Source organism: Canis lupus, chromosome 17 (assembly GCF_048164855.1).
Source record: "Canis lupus baileyi chromosome 17, mCanLup2.hap1, whole genome shotgun sequence".
Taxonomy (NCBI): Eukaryota; Metazoa; Chordata; class Mammalia; order Carnivora; family Canidae; genus Canis; species Canis lupus.
In genome coordinates this window covers 18,627,970-18,646,477 of record NC_132854.1, presented here as the reverse complement: position 1 = coordinate 18,646,477, position 18,508 = coordinate 18,627,970, and the positions used below count along the sequence as shown (strand labels likewise).

Genomic DNA, 18,508 nt, shown 5'->3' with positions numbered 1-18,508 from the left:
CTGATAACATCTATGAGAGCAGGAATGGATGTTGTAATAAAATGGAGTCTTCTCAGTCTGATTGATTTTGCACTTTTCAATCCATTTCAGTTATCAGAAAGTATTTAAAATTTTCCTCCTGCTATTTGGAAATAATGTAATGGTCTAAAAGATTGCCTGCCTTCTGAGACAGTTTCTCTCTTGTCAAGGTAGAAACAGTATATTTACTAAACTACCTTTAACTTTGGAGTGAATATTGTAATCCATTTCTTTCTTTGTTTGCCGGCCTGTAACTATAGGAAGCACCAAACATGGCATGTGTCAATATAATCTAGCAGATCTGTAGACCATGGCTAGGATGTTCTAAAATAGGAGATTCCAGAATGAAATTAAAATAATTTTTTTAGTGCTTAGAACTCACCAATATTTTACTTTAGTATGAATTTGCATAATGATGATTCTTATATTGCCTAATGAAGTTCCTTAACCATTACCATAAAGCTAACAGAACAAATAAATGTATTTTTAACACTACACTGTAGGCAAATATCCCTCCCTGTGATATGAGGAAGATGTAAGATACTAAGATACACATTTGTATTCACTCTTTGGAGAAAAAAGTATCCACCAAAATTTTCTAGAAGAGGGTGTAAATTAAATACATTTCTTAAACTAATAAATATGGTCAATGACTTGCAGTGATTTGACATAATGAACTAAATGAATATAATTAACTATGATGACAAAGTAAATTGAACCACGATAGCTATTTAGAGAATACTAGCCATTTGAGCAGGAGACCATTTGCTTTTGTACATTTATGGATTGTACAGAACAAGCTTTAAAAGGTAAAATGTATAATTTGTATAATTATAATTTGTATAATTATATAGTTAGAAGGACTGCAGGCCCAATTAACTCATTTTAATATAGAATTTCAGGTGCTACTTGATAAAATGGCTTTTCTGGCACCTGGATATCTTTTTAGGCATGCCTTGGGGACCCCATAGTGTAAATAAAATTATATTGATATGCTTAAGTCTATGAGATTTGGACTTGGTCCTGGAGTGAACATTGTATTTAAATACATAGGTAAAAGGCAGGGTGGAAGCAGTTAGAAAGGTCACAGTTGGGTAAGGAAAGAAAAGTCTAAGGAACCTGTGGGAACTTTTTTAGTAATCCAAGTTGGATAAGATAGTTTTATGGGCAACATATGGTAATGGGGAAGATATTTTTAAAAAGAAAGAAAGAAGAATTATTTCTTCTAGTCCTAACTAGGTTTAGGAAATAAAAGTCTTAGCACCTTGAGTCTGGATGCTTACAAGGCAGATTCTAATATATGAAAAGGAAGTCAGGAAGATGCTGAGAAAAGCAGAAGAGAATAGGATACCAAAAGAGATCCAGGTTGATGTTAGGCATTGAAAAATAATTAGATCTCCAGGTAAGAAAATTTTGCTATCCCAACAGTTCTCATAGTGTAATCTGGGATTCGTAAGATCTTTTCAGAATGTATGGAGATCAAAACAATTTTCATAATACTATTAAGACATGATTTTTCTTTTTCTCTGCATTGGCATTTCCTTTGCTAATGTAAACACAGTGGTAAGCAAAACTGTTGGAGCTTTAGCTAATTAAGCTAGTGACACCAACTTGTACTCATAGTTACTGCATTCTTCACATCTACAGACTTGCAGGGAAAAGAGTCCACTTTCATCTTAAAAAGTCCTGATGAAGCAGTAAAAATTATTTATTTTATTATACATCAGCCCTGAATTATATATATATCTTTCACATTTTGTGTGATGCCATAATACATAAAGCACATCTTCTGCATTCTAAAGTATAATGTCTCTCTTGATGAAAGGCACACAAGTGTGTATTTAAATTGCAAGCTCAACTAGCCACTCTTTCTTGAACACATTTTTTTTTTTTTTTTTTAGTGAAAAACATGATTGACAAATTATGATGATTCAGACGTGGGGAGACATCTCAGAGTAGACTAAAATGAACCTGCCACTTCAAGAAAAACAATTTTTAATCTGAACCCTTCAGTTATCTCTCTCTGCCCACCTTATAGTGTTTGTTGCCAGTGATTACATTTGAGATTTCAAGAGAAAATTGGAATTATAGAAAACTTAAGGAGATCACCATAAACTTGAAAGGTTCCTAATTACATACAGAAATGATTAACTCTGTCAGCATTGAGAAAATGTGCATAATGTATGAACCAATATTTTCAAATGTTAATACCTGAATTACAAAATCACGCATGGGTAACAGAACCATTCATAGTAAAATATAAACCAGTGGAAAATTGCAACTGACCACGAAGAAAAATTACTTGTCAAGTTTTGGTGTAATAGCAAAGAGGAATATTAACAATTATCTGAAAAGATGGTTAAATATACCTTCTTTTGCCAACTGTGTATCTTTGGGAAGCTGGATTTTTTTCCTTTTTAAAATTATTTTTTATTTGATAGAGAGAGAGTGTGTGTGCACCGGAGAGAGAGTATGAGCAGGGGAGAAGGACAGAGGGAGAGGGGCAGAGAGAGAGGGAGAAGCAGGCTCCCTGTGGGGATTCTGATGCGGGACTCAATCCCAGGACCCTGGGATCACAACCTGAGCCAAAGGCAGATGCTCTACCAACTGAGCCGTCCAAGTGTCCCAGATTTTTTATATATATTTGACTGAGACAACATATTGTAATGAATTAAATCCAGAAGTAGATATGAGACTCTAGCTCTTTTTGATTAAGCCAGATATTAATAAAACTTACAATAATGTAACATCATGCCACTCTTTATACTATTTGTTTTGGAAATTATGCATTTTTAACAAAATATGTAATTTATTCTAATGTAATAAGTTTGTTATAGTTATTTTTTAAGTGGACTGAATAAATATTTTAATTAGTTGTCAATTTTTATTAAAAAATATATACATCTATAAATGTAACACTCCAAGACATCTTCAGGTTTCTCAGTAACTTTTTTTTAAAATTTTTTATTTATTTATGATAGTCACACACACAGAGAGAGAGAGGCAGAGACATAGGCAGAGGGAGAAGCAGGCTCCATGCACTGGGAGCCTGATGTGGGATTCAATCCCTGGTCTCCAGGATCACACCATGGGCCAAAGGCAGGCGCTAAACCGCTCTGCCACTCAGGGATCCCTCTCAGTAACTTTTAAGAATGTAAAGGATCCTGAGACCAAAAACTTTGGGAATCACTGAGTAACATATGTACATTTGGGGATCATTAGCTTGGAAGTTTCATTTAATATTGTAGAAGTGGTGTTATATTTTTATGGAACAAATACTGGGGCTTTGAAAAAAAAAACTGGCCTAGGATTTAGAGGAATGAGTGAAAGAAAAAAAAAATGTCTCCCATAGAGGTTGTAAGGGAATCAATCCCAGAAGTTTATATGACTGAAGTGCCCAGGAGACTGCAGGTCCTAGAAAGAAGGCAGTGCATTTGGTTAGGTAGAGGTCTGTACAGACCTTGGGCTATTTCAGTGGCTCAGTGCAACCTTTAATGTGAGCTGTTCAGTTATGTCTCTCTGCTCCCCACCCCCCCAAATTTTCCATTGTTCTCTGATGGAATTTACAGACCATCACAACAAAATTCCCTATATCCTCAACCTTTATCTCTGAGTGGAATTTGACCTTCTTGTCCTAATTGAACCTTAGTATATCTTCCCTTAGAGTCTCTTCAAATACAGACTGTTTTATGGAGGGTTAGAGGTAAGGTGCAAGAGTGTTTATTTCCTTCTCCACATGTACTTAGGAATAAAGATCTTATATGGTATCTTTTTTTTTCCCCAGATATTAGGATGGATTTTTCCAGTTAATAATTATAAATATTGGAAAATCCTCAGCTGTTTGGACTCCATACAACACATGTAGGGATTTCTTCTCATTTATTTTCTCTATGTTAATGATACTGGTTAGTTTCCTGAAAAAAGGGAATAATTATAATGGCTATTTTGATTATAATGTAATGGCCCAATGTACTAAAGTAACAGTAAAATATATATATATATATATATTATAATATAATATAAATATAAATATAAAATAAAAAAATATATAGTTTTGTTTTATTTTTGGATTAAATATATACCAAATGGCCCTTTTTAAAGCTTATTTTATATAGTCTTTTAGCCTTTTTAAAAAGCTCCCATATCCTAATAGTTCAGAACCTAGACTCTGGAGCCAGATAGCTTGGATTCAGATCCAGGCTCTGCCATTTTCTATGTAAATATAGAAAGTCTATTACTTGAGCAAACTTTAGGAAATCACTTACATTTTCAGTACCTAAGCTTGATTATCTTTAAAATGAGAATGTTAATAATAATTATTTATACTACATTATTATTATATTCAGTATATAATTATGTTCACCAGACTCACTACCTGCTAGTGTTCCATACTGTCATTTATCAGACTTCTGATATTTATTATAACTCTAGTTATTTATTATTTATTTAATTGTTATTATATTAAGATTACCTATACCATGGGTTGGGGAACCAAGTGAATTAATTTACCAAAAGAATTTTTTTTTTAGATAAGGAAGGGAGAGGGGCAGAGAGAGAATCTTAAGCATGCTCCACACCCAGCATGGAGCCCAACATGGAGCTCGATTTCACAACCCTGAGATCATGATCTGAGTGGAAATCAAGAGTCAGAGCTCAATTGACTGAGCCACCCAGTGCCCCACCAAAATAATTTAATAAAGTATCTAGCTTATGGCAAGTACATGGCAGAAGTGAAATTACTGGTTGTAGGATTCTTTAACGTATTTTGAGCACTTTCCACCTGCAGGCATTAGGACAGTATGTGCATGCACAAATTAATTTAATTATCACAACCACCATTAAAGAAAGTGTTCTACCTGTTTTGTGATGAGAATAAATGGAGTGTGGGCAAGTTAGAAAATTTATAGTTATTTCACTGGAGTGGATTTGAACCTAGGCCTATCAGAATGTAATTAAGGCTTCTGATGAGCCAACAGTTGGGTGGTTTAAAGATGAACAGGACATGATTCCCATCTCAGAGGACCTCTGATCCTATAGGAAAGGGAGGAGGTTACAGTCATTCTGAAAACATCTTTCCAGTGCAGGATGTAAACACAGGGGAAGAGATCACTAGGCATCATCGTGTACTTTATTTCATTTGAATTTCAGAGATATTCTGTCCCACTGTCAGAACTGACACTATGATACCTATTTTGTTAAAGATAAAATTGATGTTTAGGAAAGTTAAATGGCTCATATGATTGGTTTATGGAAGAGCCTGGACCAGAATCTTTGTCTCCTGAGTTTGCTAGTCAAGTGTAGACATTTGTTGTCTTTTATGATCAGTATGATAGTAGATTGAATACTGGCCTCTGGAGATAATAGGGACTGACTCCTGCATCTGTAAATCTGGGGGGTGGGGGAAGGTATTTGCAGATGTGATTAAATTAAGGATCCTGAGATGGAGAGATTATCCTAGATTATTTGGCTGGACCCTAAAAGCTACCACATAAATCCTTAAAAGAGAGAGAAAGAGATTTGAGACACACACAGGAAAGACAATATGACTATGATGGGTTTACATACCCACAAGCCACAAAATGCCAACAGCCAGGAGAAGCTGGAAGAGGCAGAGAAGAGATTCTCTCCTAGAGTTTCTGGAGAGAGCCCAGGCTAGCCTATGGTGACTTCAGCCCGGTGGTTCTGACTTTTCCTTTTGACATCTAGAATGATGAGAGAATAAATTTCTATTGTTTTAAGCTTCCAATTTTGTGGTAATTCACTACAACCATAATAGGCAACTACTGCATGCATCTGTGGTTGGGGGAAATGTGTTCCTTTTTTTTAAAAATAAAAAATTTATTTTTTATTGGTGCTCGATTTGCCAACATACAGAATAACACCCAGTGCTCATCCCGTCAAGTGCCCCCCTCAGTGCCTGCCACCCAGTCACCCCCACCCCCCCGCCCTCCTCCCCTTCCACCACCCCTAGTTTATTTCCCAGAGTTAGGAGTCTTTATGTTCTGTTTCCCTTTCTGATATTTCCTACCCATTTCTTCTCTTTTCCCTTCTATTCCCTTTCACTATTATTTATATTCCCCAAACGAATGAGAACATATAATGTTTGTCCTTCTCCGATTGACTCATTTCACTCAGCATAATACCTTCCAGTTCCATCCACGTTGAAGCAAATGGTGGGTATTTGTCATTTCTAATGGCTGAGTAATATTCCATTGTATACATAAACCACATCTTCTTTATCCATTCATCTTTCGATGGACACTGAGGCTCCTTCCACAGTTTGGCTATTGTGGACATTGCTGCTATAAACATCGGGGTGCAGGTTTCCCGGCATTTCATTGCATCTGCATCTTTGGGGTAAATCCCCAGCAGTGCAATTGCTGGATCGTAGGGCAGGTCTAATTTTAACTCTTTGAGAAACCTCCACACAGTTTTCCACATTGGCTGCACCATTTCCAGATTGGCTGCACCATTTCACATTCCCACCAGCAGTGTAAGAGGGTTCCCTTTTCTCCGCATCCTCTCCAACATTTGTGGTTTCCTGCCTTGTTAATTTTCCCCATTCTCACTGTGAGGTGTGAGGTGGTATCTCATTGTGGTTTTGATTTGTATTTCCCTGATGGCAAGTGATGCAGAGCATTTTCTCATGTGCGTGTTGGCCAGACACATAGATCAATGGAACAGAATAGAGAATCCAGAAGTGGACCCTCAACTTTATGGTCAACTAATACTCGATAAAGGAGGAAGGACTATCCACTGGAAGAAAGACAGTCTCTTCAATAAATGGTGCTGGGAAAATTGGACATCCACATGCAGAAGAATGAAACTAGACCACTCTCTTGCACCATACACAAAGATAAACTCAAAATGGATGAAAGATCTAAATGTGAGACAAGATTCCATCAAAATCCTAGAGGAGAACACAGGCAACGCCCTTTTTGAACTCGGCCACGGTAACTTCTTGCAAGATACATCCACGAAGGCAAAAGAAACAAAAGCAAAAATGAACTATTGGGACTTCATCAAGATAAGAAGCTTTTGCACAGCAAAGGATACAGTCAACAAAACTAAAAGACAACCTACAGAATGGGAGAAGATATTTGCAAATGACGTAACAGGGAAATGTGTTCCTTGATCCACATTGTTGTTTCTGTTTCCTTAAGAAAATCCCCTTAAACATGCCTGCTGGAAGACTCACCACACATTGGTACTTCAGACTGTCCTTCATCAGACTTCTGGCCATCTTCCTTTATCAACTCAAGATTTTGTTACCTGGATCACTCTCTTTCTCTTTACTTCTCTTGCTTCATCCTTGGCAATTTTACCATTCACTTGTCTAGCCACTATTTTTATATCTACATGTACCTTAGATAACATTCTTTTGCTTATTCAAGGGATTTTCTCCAACAGTTCCTGCTCAGTCAATATTTATTTGTTAGTCAAATTGCTCCTATCAGCATATGAACATCCAATAAATTCTCTTTCCTCATAAAACAAGGAGCAAGGATTTTTTAGACAGTTGTCTATATATTACCTCAATTCCTGTTATCTTTTGTGCTCACATTCTGCTGAGGTAGTTCTTGTCAAGGTCAGTAAGAGCTTCCCATGGTCAGTTGTTACCGATCATCTCAGTTGACCTCTTAATAGCATTTGATGTGATGGATTACTTCCTTCTACTTGAAACATCTTCTTCCCTTGGTTTCTGGCACAGACCACTCTCCTGATTTCTTTTTTACTTCGCTGGCTTTTATTCTCTTTCTTCTTGCTGGCTGCGCTTCTTTTCCTTCATTTCTGCACTCTTCCCTATCTTCCTTCCAAGGTTATTTCATCCAGTTACATGATTTTACTCTCCTTGCCCATCAATCTCAGGTCTGCATCACTGGGCTCCACTTTCTTCCTGAGACAAATATTATTTTTTCTAACTCTGTACTTATAAACTTTATTTGAATTTCTAATTGGTATTTCAATCTTAGCATGTCCAAAATAGAACTTTGAGTTTCCAACTCACACCACACACAAACATGGTGCCTCCCTAGACTTGGCTATCTCAGTGAATTGGCACTACTGCATATCCAACTGTTGAGGCATAGACTTCAACTGTAGCCATCGTTTACCCATTTCCCCTGCATCTCCCTCCTACCACAGCAAGTCCTTTGGATACCATTTAATACATGTGCCCCAATGTGATTACTTTTTACAACTTACTCCATTACCACCACAGTCTAGCCCATAGCATCTGGCACCCATACTGTTACCATAGCTTATGAACTCAGCTCCTTGTTTTCTCTCTTGTTCCAACAGTCCATTTTCTACACAGCAGCATCATGATCTTTTGCTATACAAACCAGATCATGTTTCTCCATGTATAAAATTCCCCAGTAGCTTCTCATTCAACGTATAAAATACGAACTCCTACCCATGATTTGTGAGGCTGTTCTGATTTCTTTGGTCTTTCTCCCTTCCTCTCACTGTTCTTCAAAACATTGACTTTCCTCAGACTTTTTAGTCAGCAAGCTTCTTCACACCTCAGAACCTCACATTCCACTTCCTATGAACTGGCTAACCACACCCCATCTGATCATGGCTGGACTTTTTCATCATGGAGGTCCCTACTCAGCCTTGGTGGAGGCTTTCCTGCTCACATGATCTCAAGTGGTCCATACATAGAAAATCAACCTGCCATAACCAGTTTACCAAAATAATTTTTAATGTGTCAAAAAACCAAACATTATATATAGTTTGAATAGTTTGGGTACAGTTGGTAAATTCAGGAAGTTTGCTTTTGGGAATAGATTAGTCAGGGAGTTTACTTTTGATTGTATGATAATGAGTTGGTTGTGGACAACTTGACCTATAGCCCTCCAAAACAGTTCTCTTATCACTTTCTACCCTTTAATCTTTTCTTCTATAGTACTTACTTAATACAATAATGAATCATATTTATGTGTCTGCTATTATACTTTCCTATCCTTTAGATTCTAAGCCTCATGAGGGTAGAAACTTGTATGACTTGTTCAGCTTTAGCATTGAGATTCTACAGCAGGTGCTCAAAAATAATGATTTAATGAATGAATGCATTAATGAGTGACAAAAAACAACAGTTGGATTTGAATGCATTGAAGAAGGAATGGCCATTATGTCACTCTAAGCTGAAAATATAGAATATTCTTATTTTCTTTCTATCAAAAAGAGAAAATGAGATTATGAAGTAAAATGACATAAAGATTTTTGTTTACGTAAAGGAGACCAACCAATGTGTTAGAGTATGAAATTAAGCAAAAAAACAAAACAAAACAAAATAACAAACAAACAAAAAAAACAGTAAAGGATACTGATTTTTAAAAAGTATATATAAAAATAGAAGATGATGTAAATAAGAGGGTCCCTGGGTGGCTCAGCAGTTTAGCGCCTGCCTTCGGCCCAGGGCGTGATCCTGGAGTCCCAGGATCGAGTCCCACATCAGGCTCCCTACATGGAGCCTGCTTCTCCCTCTGCTTGTGTCTCTGCCTCTCTCTCTCTCTCTCTCTCTCTCTGTGTGTCTCTCATGAATAAATAAAATAAAATCTTAAAAAAAAGATGATAAAAATCAATGAATGAAAACTGTTTTATATGGCAGTTTTGTATTTCTAGATTATATTTCTGAGGTTATTTATTTATTTTTAAATATTTAATTTATTAGAGAGAGGGAGAGAGAGAGAAGAGAGAGAGAGAGAGAGACACCGAGAGCACAAGCAGGACACAGGGAGAAGGAAAAAGAGAATCCTAAGCAGACTCTGTGCTGAGCATAGAGTCCAACATGGGGCTCAATCTCATGACTCTGAGGTCATGACCTGAGCTGAAATCAAGAGTCAGATGCTTAACTGACTGAACCACCCAGGTGCCCCTGTTTTGGGGTTTATTTTAAATATTTTTAGATTTGATTTAAAATCTTCATCCCACAATAACTTATGAAACAATCTACAGTGAATTGTTTGGCATGTATTTTATGTGTGCATAATTGAGTTTAAATCCTTGTTAAAATCATAAACTGATATTCAGAACATAAATGTTTATACAATGATATTAGTAATAAATGAGAAGCACCATGATAACTGAATTAGTGGGGAGGGAAATGAGGAAAGAGTAAAGATGAGAAAGCATTTTTCCATGTGGGCTTGTCCAAGGAAACCAGATTAATGACCAATATGTTAATTTTTGGTGATACAGATTAATATCCACTTACTATTTATTTGTGTAGATGACTAATTTCTGAAGAATAATATTATAAATCATACTGGATAACATTTAAAAATGTCATTAAATTAATATTCTAGGAAACTTTTATTACGCATTTTACTCTATGCAAATGTTGAGGAAATATGCAAATATCAAAAGGATGAATTCAGGATAAACACTTCCAGACTGGAGAAATTGATAACTGCTTCTTTTACTTAAATATGTATATCTTCAGAGTGGCTGTGTCTTCTGCTAATTAAAGGGATTATTAAATGTGACTTATTAAAATTATTGTAAGGCATTTTTGTTTAATAAGAGAGGCAGAAGGAATACAGTTTATTGTAATATGTATGTGATTAAAACTGATTGAGAAATTGCTCTTAAAGTGATCTCTACCTATCTACTCATGGATCAATAAATCAATACAGTGGAAAAAGTAGATTCTGACATAAAGTAGCTCTGAACTAGCAGGGTAGTATGAAATTATCTGTGGTAGTAACAAAATTTGTGACTTGAGAATTAAAATGCACAAATGTGTAAATTTTCCATGAAAAGTTTTCTTCAACTCAGGTATACATTGTAATATCATCTGATTATCCACAGTTGATATGATTGATAGGATTTAATCTTTCTTCATCTATTTATTGCTATTTTTGAGAATATCTGGGGTCTTAAATTTTAAGGCACTTTAAACTTTGTATCTTAAAATGTTCATATATCAAAAATAATAAAAATATGAAAAGGGTTGTAAAATGTCTGTTCATGTCATGCAGGGGAGGTTATTATAACAGTTATTTCATGATCATTATATTTCGAAATCCTCTTTATCTTTAAAGAAATAAAAGCCCTATAAATATTGTTTTTCCCATTGTAAAAAGCTACCTGCATAAAAGTCTTCACTGATTTTGCAGTTTGTCAAATTTGATTTTAAATCAACATCACCGTGTTTTATCTCCACCAATTGTATTTAAGTTTAAATCTTTGGTTTAAGTGTCAGTAATCATTTGTATGTACTATAAAATGTCTTTAAAGGGAATGTAGGCTGAAAAAAGTTGATTTAAGTTTCTAGTCATAGGTGTTTTGTTATTAAATTTTCACAGAATGTTAATGATGGAATTTGAAGTGGGTACAGATCAACTTTATGTATTCCAACTTCACTTTCTACTTAATGAGATGGTATGTAAATTAATTCTCTCATAAAGCTGGGAGAAATTATGCTTTTATTCAATCAGTAATTAGACTGCAGTGTCTTATTCAACCTACCACTCTTAGACATTAAAAGGAAAGTTGGAAGATGTCTTGATCTGATAGCACTGGAAAGAAGAGGTTATTCTCAAAGGAAAACAAAAAAAAAATATTTTTTTCCTAGTCTGTTTCTTAAATTCCTTAAGCAAGCTTGCAAATGTTTATTTTCAATATATGTTATGATTTTTGGCACATCAACAGAACACTATTATTTGTATGGCTTAGGTGAAGGACTTTTATTTCTTACTAAGACTTTGTATGAAAGGAACTATATGGTTTCTCTTTAATAATGAAGTAGATAAGATAAATTATTTAGCACCTAAACTACCTTGGATTTATAAATACTGATTTTATATGTGGATTATTTTTTTGTACAACAGCAAAATGTTTTGTTTATTTGACAATTCTTTTGATAGGTTTAAATTTTTATCAAAATCACAATATTAATTCCATAAAATGAATACACTCAACTCTGGAAAACATAGTAGGAGAAAAAAGTGATGAATTTGCAAATTCAGAGTTAGTACAAACAACTAATTTTAGGAAATTCAACTTCTGATTTTACTTACTTTTCTTTAAAAAAAATTAACATAATCATACAGTGGATTGGCTTCTAGATTGTTCCATTTCTGATATGTGTTTATATTAACATTTTATTTTAGTATCGAAAATTCACAAAAGTATATTTATCTTTAATCATTAAAGATTCAATAGTATAGAGAACAATTACTTACAGTTTTCATTATTTACAGGATTTAAGAAATATTTAGGATCACAAACATACGCATTCAAAAATACCAACACATGTTTAGGTAATTTAATTAACTAGATGTGTCAATATTATATTTAACACAGATTGAAAGAAAAATCTTTATATTGCAATAAGTTATTAGCATAGAAAAACTACTGCAGAATAAGTCCATTTTAATAAGCCATTTTGTGTTTAGATATTTAGGAAATAGAATGTTGATATTTGAACAGATGTAATCTCTTAATTTAAAGTTCAGCAAAAACAATACATTTAGAAAACTAAAATTTTAATTTTTACATTAGAGACAAGTTTAAAAATGTTACTGTACTGGATTCCTAACATTTTATATATTTTGTAGTTATTTTGTTTAAAATATCAGAGGAAAGCTAGTCTGAAATAAAAATAAAAATTATTAAAAAAATATAAATAAATAAAAATTATAAGTATTAAATACCTTCTTTTCATTATTGCTTTCACAGAATAAACTAATTTGCAAAACTTATTTGTTATAGAAGCTGAAAAGATAAATTCCATATATTCCTGAATCATTTTAAGTTACAAATTACTGGGACTAGAATTTATAAAAAAACACAATTTTTCACTTTAAAAAATTTGCATGTTTGAACATCACTTAGAGTTGGCAGAAATCAGATGGAACATTTGTATTTCCTGGGGTAGCATTCAACCTTTATTGTCCTGAGAATAGTATGGTAGATATCAGTCACACAAATACATCTATGGCACACACCTTAGAAAAACTGGTGGAATGTGTGTAAGTGTGCCTGTGGTATTGGTATCTTTAAATCTATCCTTATTTTATCTTTAAAAAAATTGCAAGCATTATTCTTTCTTTAAGATTTTATTTATTTATTCATGACAGACATAGAGAGAGAGAGAGAGAGAGAGGCAGAGACACAGGCAGAGGGAGAAGCAGGCTCCACGCAAGGAGCCCGACACAGTACTCTATCCCGGGACTCCAGGATCGCGCCCTGGGCCAAAGGCAGGCGCCAAACCGCTGAGCCACCCAGGGATCCCCTGCAAGCATTATTCTTTAACAATTACTGGCAAATAATCTCATTTGCAATTTACATCATAATTCTTGGCCACATGCAATTTACTGAGGGACATGAGGCTATATTAATGAGAAAAATATCAGCTTAGCAGTTTTATTTTAGTTCCAACTACAGGTCTAATTCCCTTTTCACACTCACTCCTGCGGGTTTCTAAAAGCAGAGTGTAGTGGCTGAGATTGCAGCTGTAGGATCAGTCTGTATGGTGTAATGCTTGTTGAACTGCTCTATAAAAACAGAGAGAACATTCTATAGATTACTGCAAGTGCGATTTTCAAAAATTGGCTGGGTTTAAAGAATCATGGAGGTTGCTGGTTAAATGTAGATTCATGAACTAAAACAGACCTACTGAGTTGCAAACCCCAGTGCAGAGACCTGGAAGTCTGAATTTTCCTCACCCAGCCTGGGCGACCAGATGATCTCACTTGGCAGAGCAGCTAATCTCACCTGAACCCTTCACTCACTCACATTCTTATTGTGTGTACAGTGAATAGCTTATATTCTAGTGAGCATTGGAGATGCAGAGATAACAAGAGCCCTGCCTCCTTAATAAGCTAGAGTGTGTAGTATTCTATGTTGCAATAGAGTGGCAACCATCTTTAAAAGCTGTTGTCTTTGATGATAGGGTAGAAGCAATTCTTTACCTCATGCTGCTATAATGGAATAATACTATATATATATATACACACACACACATATATATGTATATGTATATACACACACACACACAAATTTTATTTCTTATATAAAGAACAAAAATTTATTTCTCATAGTTCTGGAGGCTAGAAAGTGCAAGATCATAGTGCTGGTGAGAGCCTACTTCCTGGTCCACAGATGGTCATCTCACTGTGTCCTCACATAGCAGAAAGGGCAAACAAAGGAGCTCTCCAGAGTCTCTTTTTTAGAGGCACTAATCCCATTCATGAGGGCTTCACCCTCAGGAACTAATGACCTCTTGAAGGCCTCACTTCCAAGTCCCATCATGTCGAAGTTTAGATTTGAACATAATTTTAGGGGGAAAACAAACATTTAGTCTAGAGCAGGCACCTTGATATATCACACTAAAGGTTGAAACCCAACATTATGGTCTCAGAACAGAATCAGAATACATGATACTGTATTTTATCTGTCCATGCTTTTCATAAAGGTGTTTTGTTTGGTTTTGTTTGTTGTTGTTCCTATTTATTTGTTTTTAGGACACTATGGCATATTCATGACATGGTTCCACTTTGTTAGTAGCTCTCCCTGAACTTCTGCCTTTCATTATTTCATTTTATTCTACTGTTGTTCCATCTCCTTTTATAATATATTCAGTGGTCTGATTACTGAATTATTATGTGGTCTCTTACAACCTAATTAAAAATAACTATGAGATCGGGGTTTTGGGAGATAATTTTATTGATGTATTTTACAGTTAATTATATATTGATAACAGTCCAGCATCATTATTTATTATAATTAGGCTAATTATAAAATGTAATTCCTAGAATATCCAAGGCGTTCAACTCCTGCATACAGCTATCATTTTGAAATATAACTTTTGCTTGCTGATTACTACAACCTTTCTTAATTGGTGGATAAATTATTCTTTGTTTTTTATATGGAGAAATTTATTTGGAAACATCAGTATCCATTACCTAAATGAGAAGATAAAATGTCCCACAGTAAAGCTTTTGGGTGATAAGATGATAAGAACAACAGAACATAGTTCAGAAGATGGTCACACAATTATTTTCATCAACTAATACAACTCATGACTTTTCTACTAAGCAAAGTTTTCCAGTTAAGAGATTATTTAACCCTGAAATATTTCACTGTATTTTTAATTTGAACATGGTAGGGGGTCTGATGCTTGTCAGGCTTCCCTTTAAGTATTTAGCTTCTTTTTGCAGTGACTAGCATATAATCTACTAATGTTCATTTGGAAATAAAGAATGGAAAAAGTACCAAAGTACAATTAGATGACTCAAGCATCTAATGTCAGTCTTTTATCAACAATGAACCCATGGTTGGCAATTATCTTCTCAATGACACTTTTCTGTCACTGTTGGGTCATGGTGGATTGTGGAATTAAATAAGTAGGGAGCTACCATATCCTAATTTCTTTTTTATTTCTATACCTTCTAAAGATGTTTGACTCTAAGAAATACATCCTACATAACGTGTGTGTGTGTGTGTGTGTGTGTGTGTGTGTGTGTGTGTAATGCCCATTGTTGACCAGCCATTATCCTTGGGAAGCTAAAGTGAGTTTACTAGGCTGAGCATTTCCCACATGGATCCATAGGTTGGATAGGATGCATTAAGCTCATTTACTGTCTGGTGCAGGGAGATGCACATTTTTCACATGAATACTAAGCCTTTTCATGTTTGACCTCTGCTTTTGTTACAGAAACGCTTGAAACTCTCATCAGACAGGCAGAGAATTACACCAGTATACTCTTCTGCAACACCTACAGGAACATGGCCCTAGAGGCTACAGCTTCAGTTCAGGAGTTGTTCACTGATGTGGGGCTCTATTTATTTGGCGCAGACATTAATCCTGACGAATTTGTAAACAGATTCTTTGACAGCCTTTTCCCTCTAGTCTACAATCACCTCATTAACCCTGGTGTGACTGACAGTTCCCTGGAATACTTGGAATGCATCCGGATGGCCCGCCGGGATGTTAGACCATTTGGTAATATTCCCAAAAGAGTAATGGGGCAGATGGGGAGATCGCTGCTGCCGAGCCGCACGTTTCTGCAGGCGCTGAATCTGGGCATTGAAGTCATTAATACCACAGACCATCTGCACTTCTCCAAAGAGTGCAGCAAAGCCCTCCTGAGGATGCAGTACTGCCCTCACTGCCAGGGCCTGATTCTCAGTAAGCCTTGCATGGGCTACTGCCTCAATGTCGTGAGAGGCTGCTTGGCACACACGGCAGAGCTGAATCCACACTGGCACGCATACATCCGGTCACTGGAGGAGCTATCAGATGCTATGCACGGAACGTATGACATTGAACATGTGCTCCTGAACTTCCATGTGCTTGTGAATGATGCTGTAATGCAGGCTCACCTGGATGGACAGAAGTTATCAGAACAGGTAAGCAGCCGCTCCACATTTCCCCCGACTGATTGCTTGAACTCAGGGATTAGCCACATACATAAAGTTCCATTGATTATAAGCACCTCATTATGTACTTTAAAATAATGGCAGCTTAACAAGTTAACAACACATCAGGATATAGTGGGAGAATGCATGAGTTGCCATGTTTGAGTCAAGATATATTTTCCACATCTTACAATGACAGTTTGGTTAGCTAACTTTCCACTTTCTCCTCCCTGTAGAAACCTTCTCATAGGGTTAGTTCAGTGGGGTAGAGAGGACTCAGGTTTAAAATTGGGACCAGCATGGATTTGAATCTGCTCTCTGCCAGTAATTCTCAGATGCCTTGGATTCTTTGAGTCTTTTTCCTTATTGATAAAAAGAGAATAGTAACATCTAACTTTTGGAGTATTCTTTTTTAGTAATGTGTAACTTTTGGAGTATCCTTTTTTTTAGGAAGATACACAATATGTATGCAAACTATCTAGTATGATGCCTGTTACTCAAAAAATGAGTAGTTATTGATAGCATTTCAAAGGTGTTCAGCATTGGAATGGAAAATGCCAATTATAAATTCATTAAATGAAGACTTGATAGCTTAATGTTCAAAGGTGTTTCTTCAGAGACTCTCAGAATCTGTCATAGTAATGGTGTAATGATTTTTCAAAATGTGGTATATGCAACATCGTGGTGTTTTATTCCAAAAAGACTTTAGGAATTTTTTGAGACAAAATCATTAAGTAAAAGGGCACAAGAGTTCTCTATTTCTCCCATCTTCTGTAGAGTCATTTTCTTACTTATTCACAGGCTCCTGAGTAACATTCTCATATTCCATACAGTGAAGTAGTAGATGTTGCTGATGTTTACCCTAAATTATTTCTCCTGAAACAAAATTATATTCATTGGTGCTGAGAGAAAACATCTCCCCACGCACTCTCGGTGTGAATTTACTGAATTAATAAACATCCTAATCATTAGCCTTATAGTCTTAATTAATTTCTGGTAGATCCAATATCTACCAGATACCAATATCTACCATAAATATTTATATCCAATCATCTCCTCCTTTTTCTTCCAAACTTCCAGAGTCTTTGCAGGGCCTGTGTGAGCCTATAAGTTACCCTTATGCAGATTAGACATGGTGCCCTCTTTAGGTGGATGCCTCACCATTGTATGGCTTGGTGGGTAGAGAGTGAGCTGTATTTCAACTCCTGCTTCCCAATTTATTCAGCTGGATGTCCTTATACAGTGAACAAGATTCCCAACCATATGCAATTGTCTGGATCTTTTTGCAATTTTGTTCCTTTCTGGAGATCGGATAAGCACCAGAACTTTGGAGAGGAATATAATGAGCCAGCTCAAAATGGGGTATAAAAGACATTTAAGGTTTCAAAATGTCTTAGGAGAAATGAACACTAAGATCCAGGAAACAACTATTAGTATTATTATATTGAGTGTCTATTTCAGAAGGCAAAACAGGCACAGGAGCTCTGAAACCAAGTCCAGATTTGATTATTAATTTGGGGTATGGCTTGTAACCTCCACAGGTTATATATTCCATATTCTATATTCTATATATTAGAGTTTTCTAATATATATAAGTAAATAGGTTTTTAAGATTCATTTTATTATGTATTTTGGAGAACTGGAGGGCCTTTTTGTATCTTTAAAATCTATCAAGTAGAAAATTATCTATTATTCCTATTACAAACACTAAACTAACACAGATTCATACTTAGATAAACATGTTTTCAAATCCTGAGTTTGCTAGTCATTTGTCATGTGGCCAGGGCAGCTATAAAAACCCTTCGATTCTGGGATCCCTGGGTGGTGCAGCGGTTTGGCGCCTGCCTTTGGCCCAGGGTGCGATCCTGGAGACCCGGGATCGAATCCCACGTCGGGCTCCCGGTGCATGGAGCCTGCTTCTCCCTCTGCCTGTGTCTCTGCCTCTCTCTCTCTCTCTCTCTGTGACTATCCTAAATAAATAAATAAAAATATTAAAAAAAAAAAACCTTCGATTCTGTTTTGTCTTACGTAGATAAGGTAGAAATGGTTCATGTGGGAGAATGTCCATAAGGCTCTGACATTCATAGACACTAGTACTGGAAAGCTTGCTTTTTTA

The 18,508-nt window shown here is 35.7% G+C and overlaps 1 protein-coding gene across 6 annotated transcripts in view; it reads left to right on the top strand.

The window, feature by feature from the left end:
• The window catches only part of GPC5 (glypican 5), a 1,343,507-nt gene that overhangs the window by 253,698 nt on the left and 1,071,301 nt on the right, over nt 1-18,508 (top strand). For all 6 annotated transcript variants that reach the window (XR_012009862.1, XM_072782622.1, XM_072782624.1 and 3 more), the window contains exon 3: nt 15,689-16,383. Coding sequence is in view for 5 of the 6 variants with exons in the window: in XM_072782622.1 (XP_072638723.1) it covers nt 15,689-16,383 (695 nt within the window). In the remaining variant the exon portion in view is untranslated. The remainder of the gene's footprint in view (nt 1-15,688; nt 16,384-18,508) is intronic.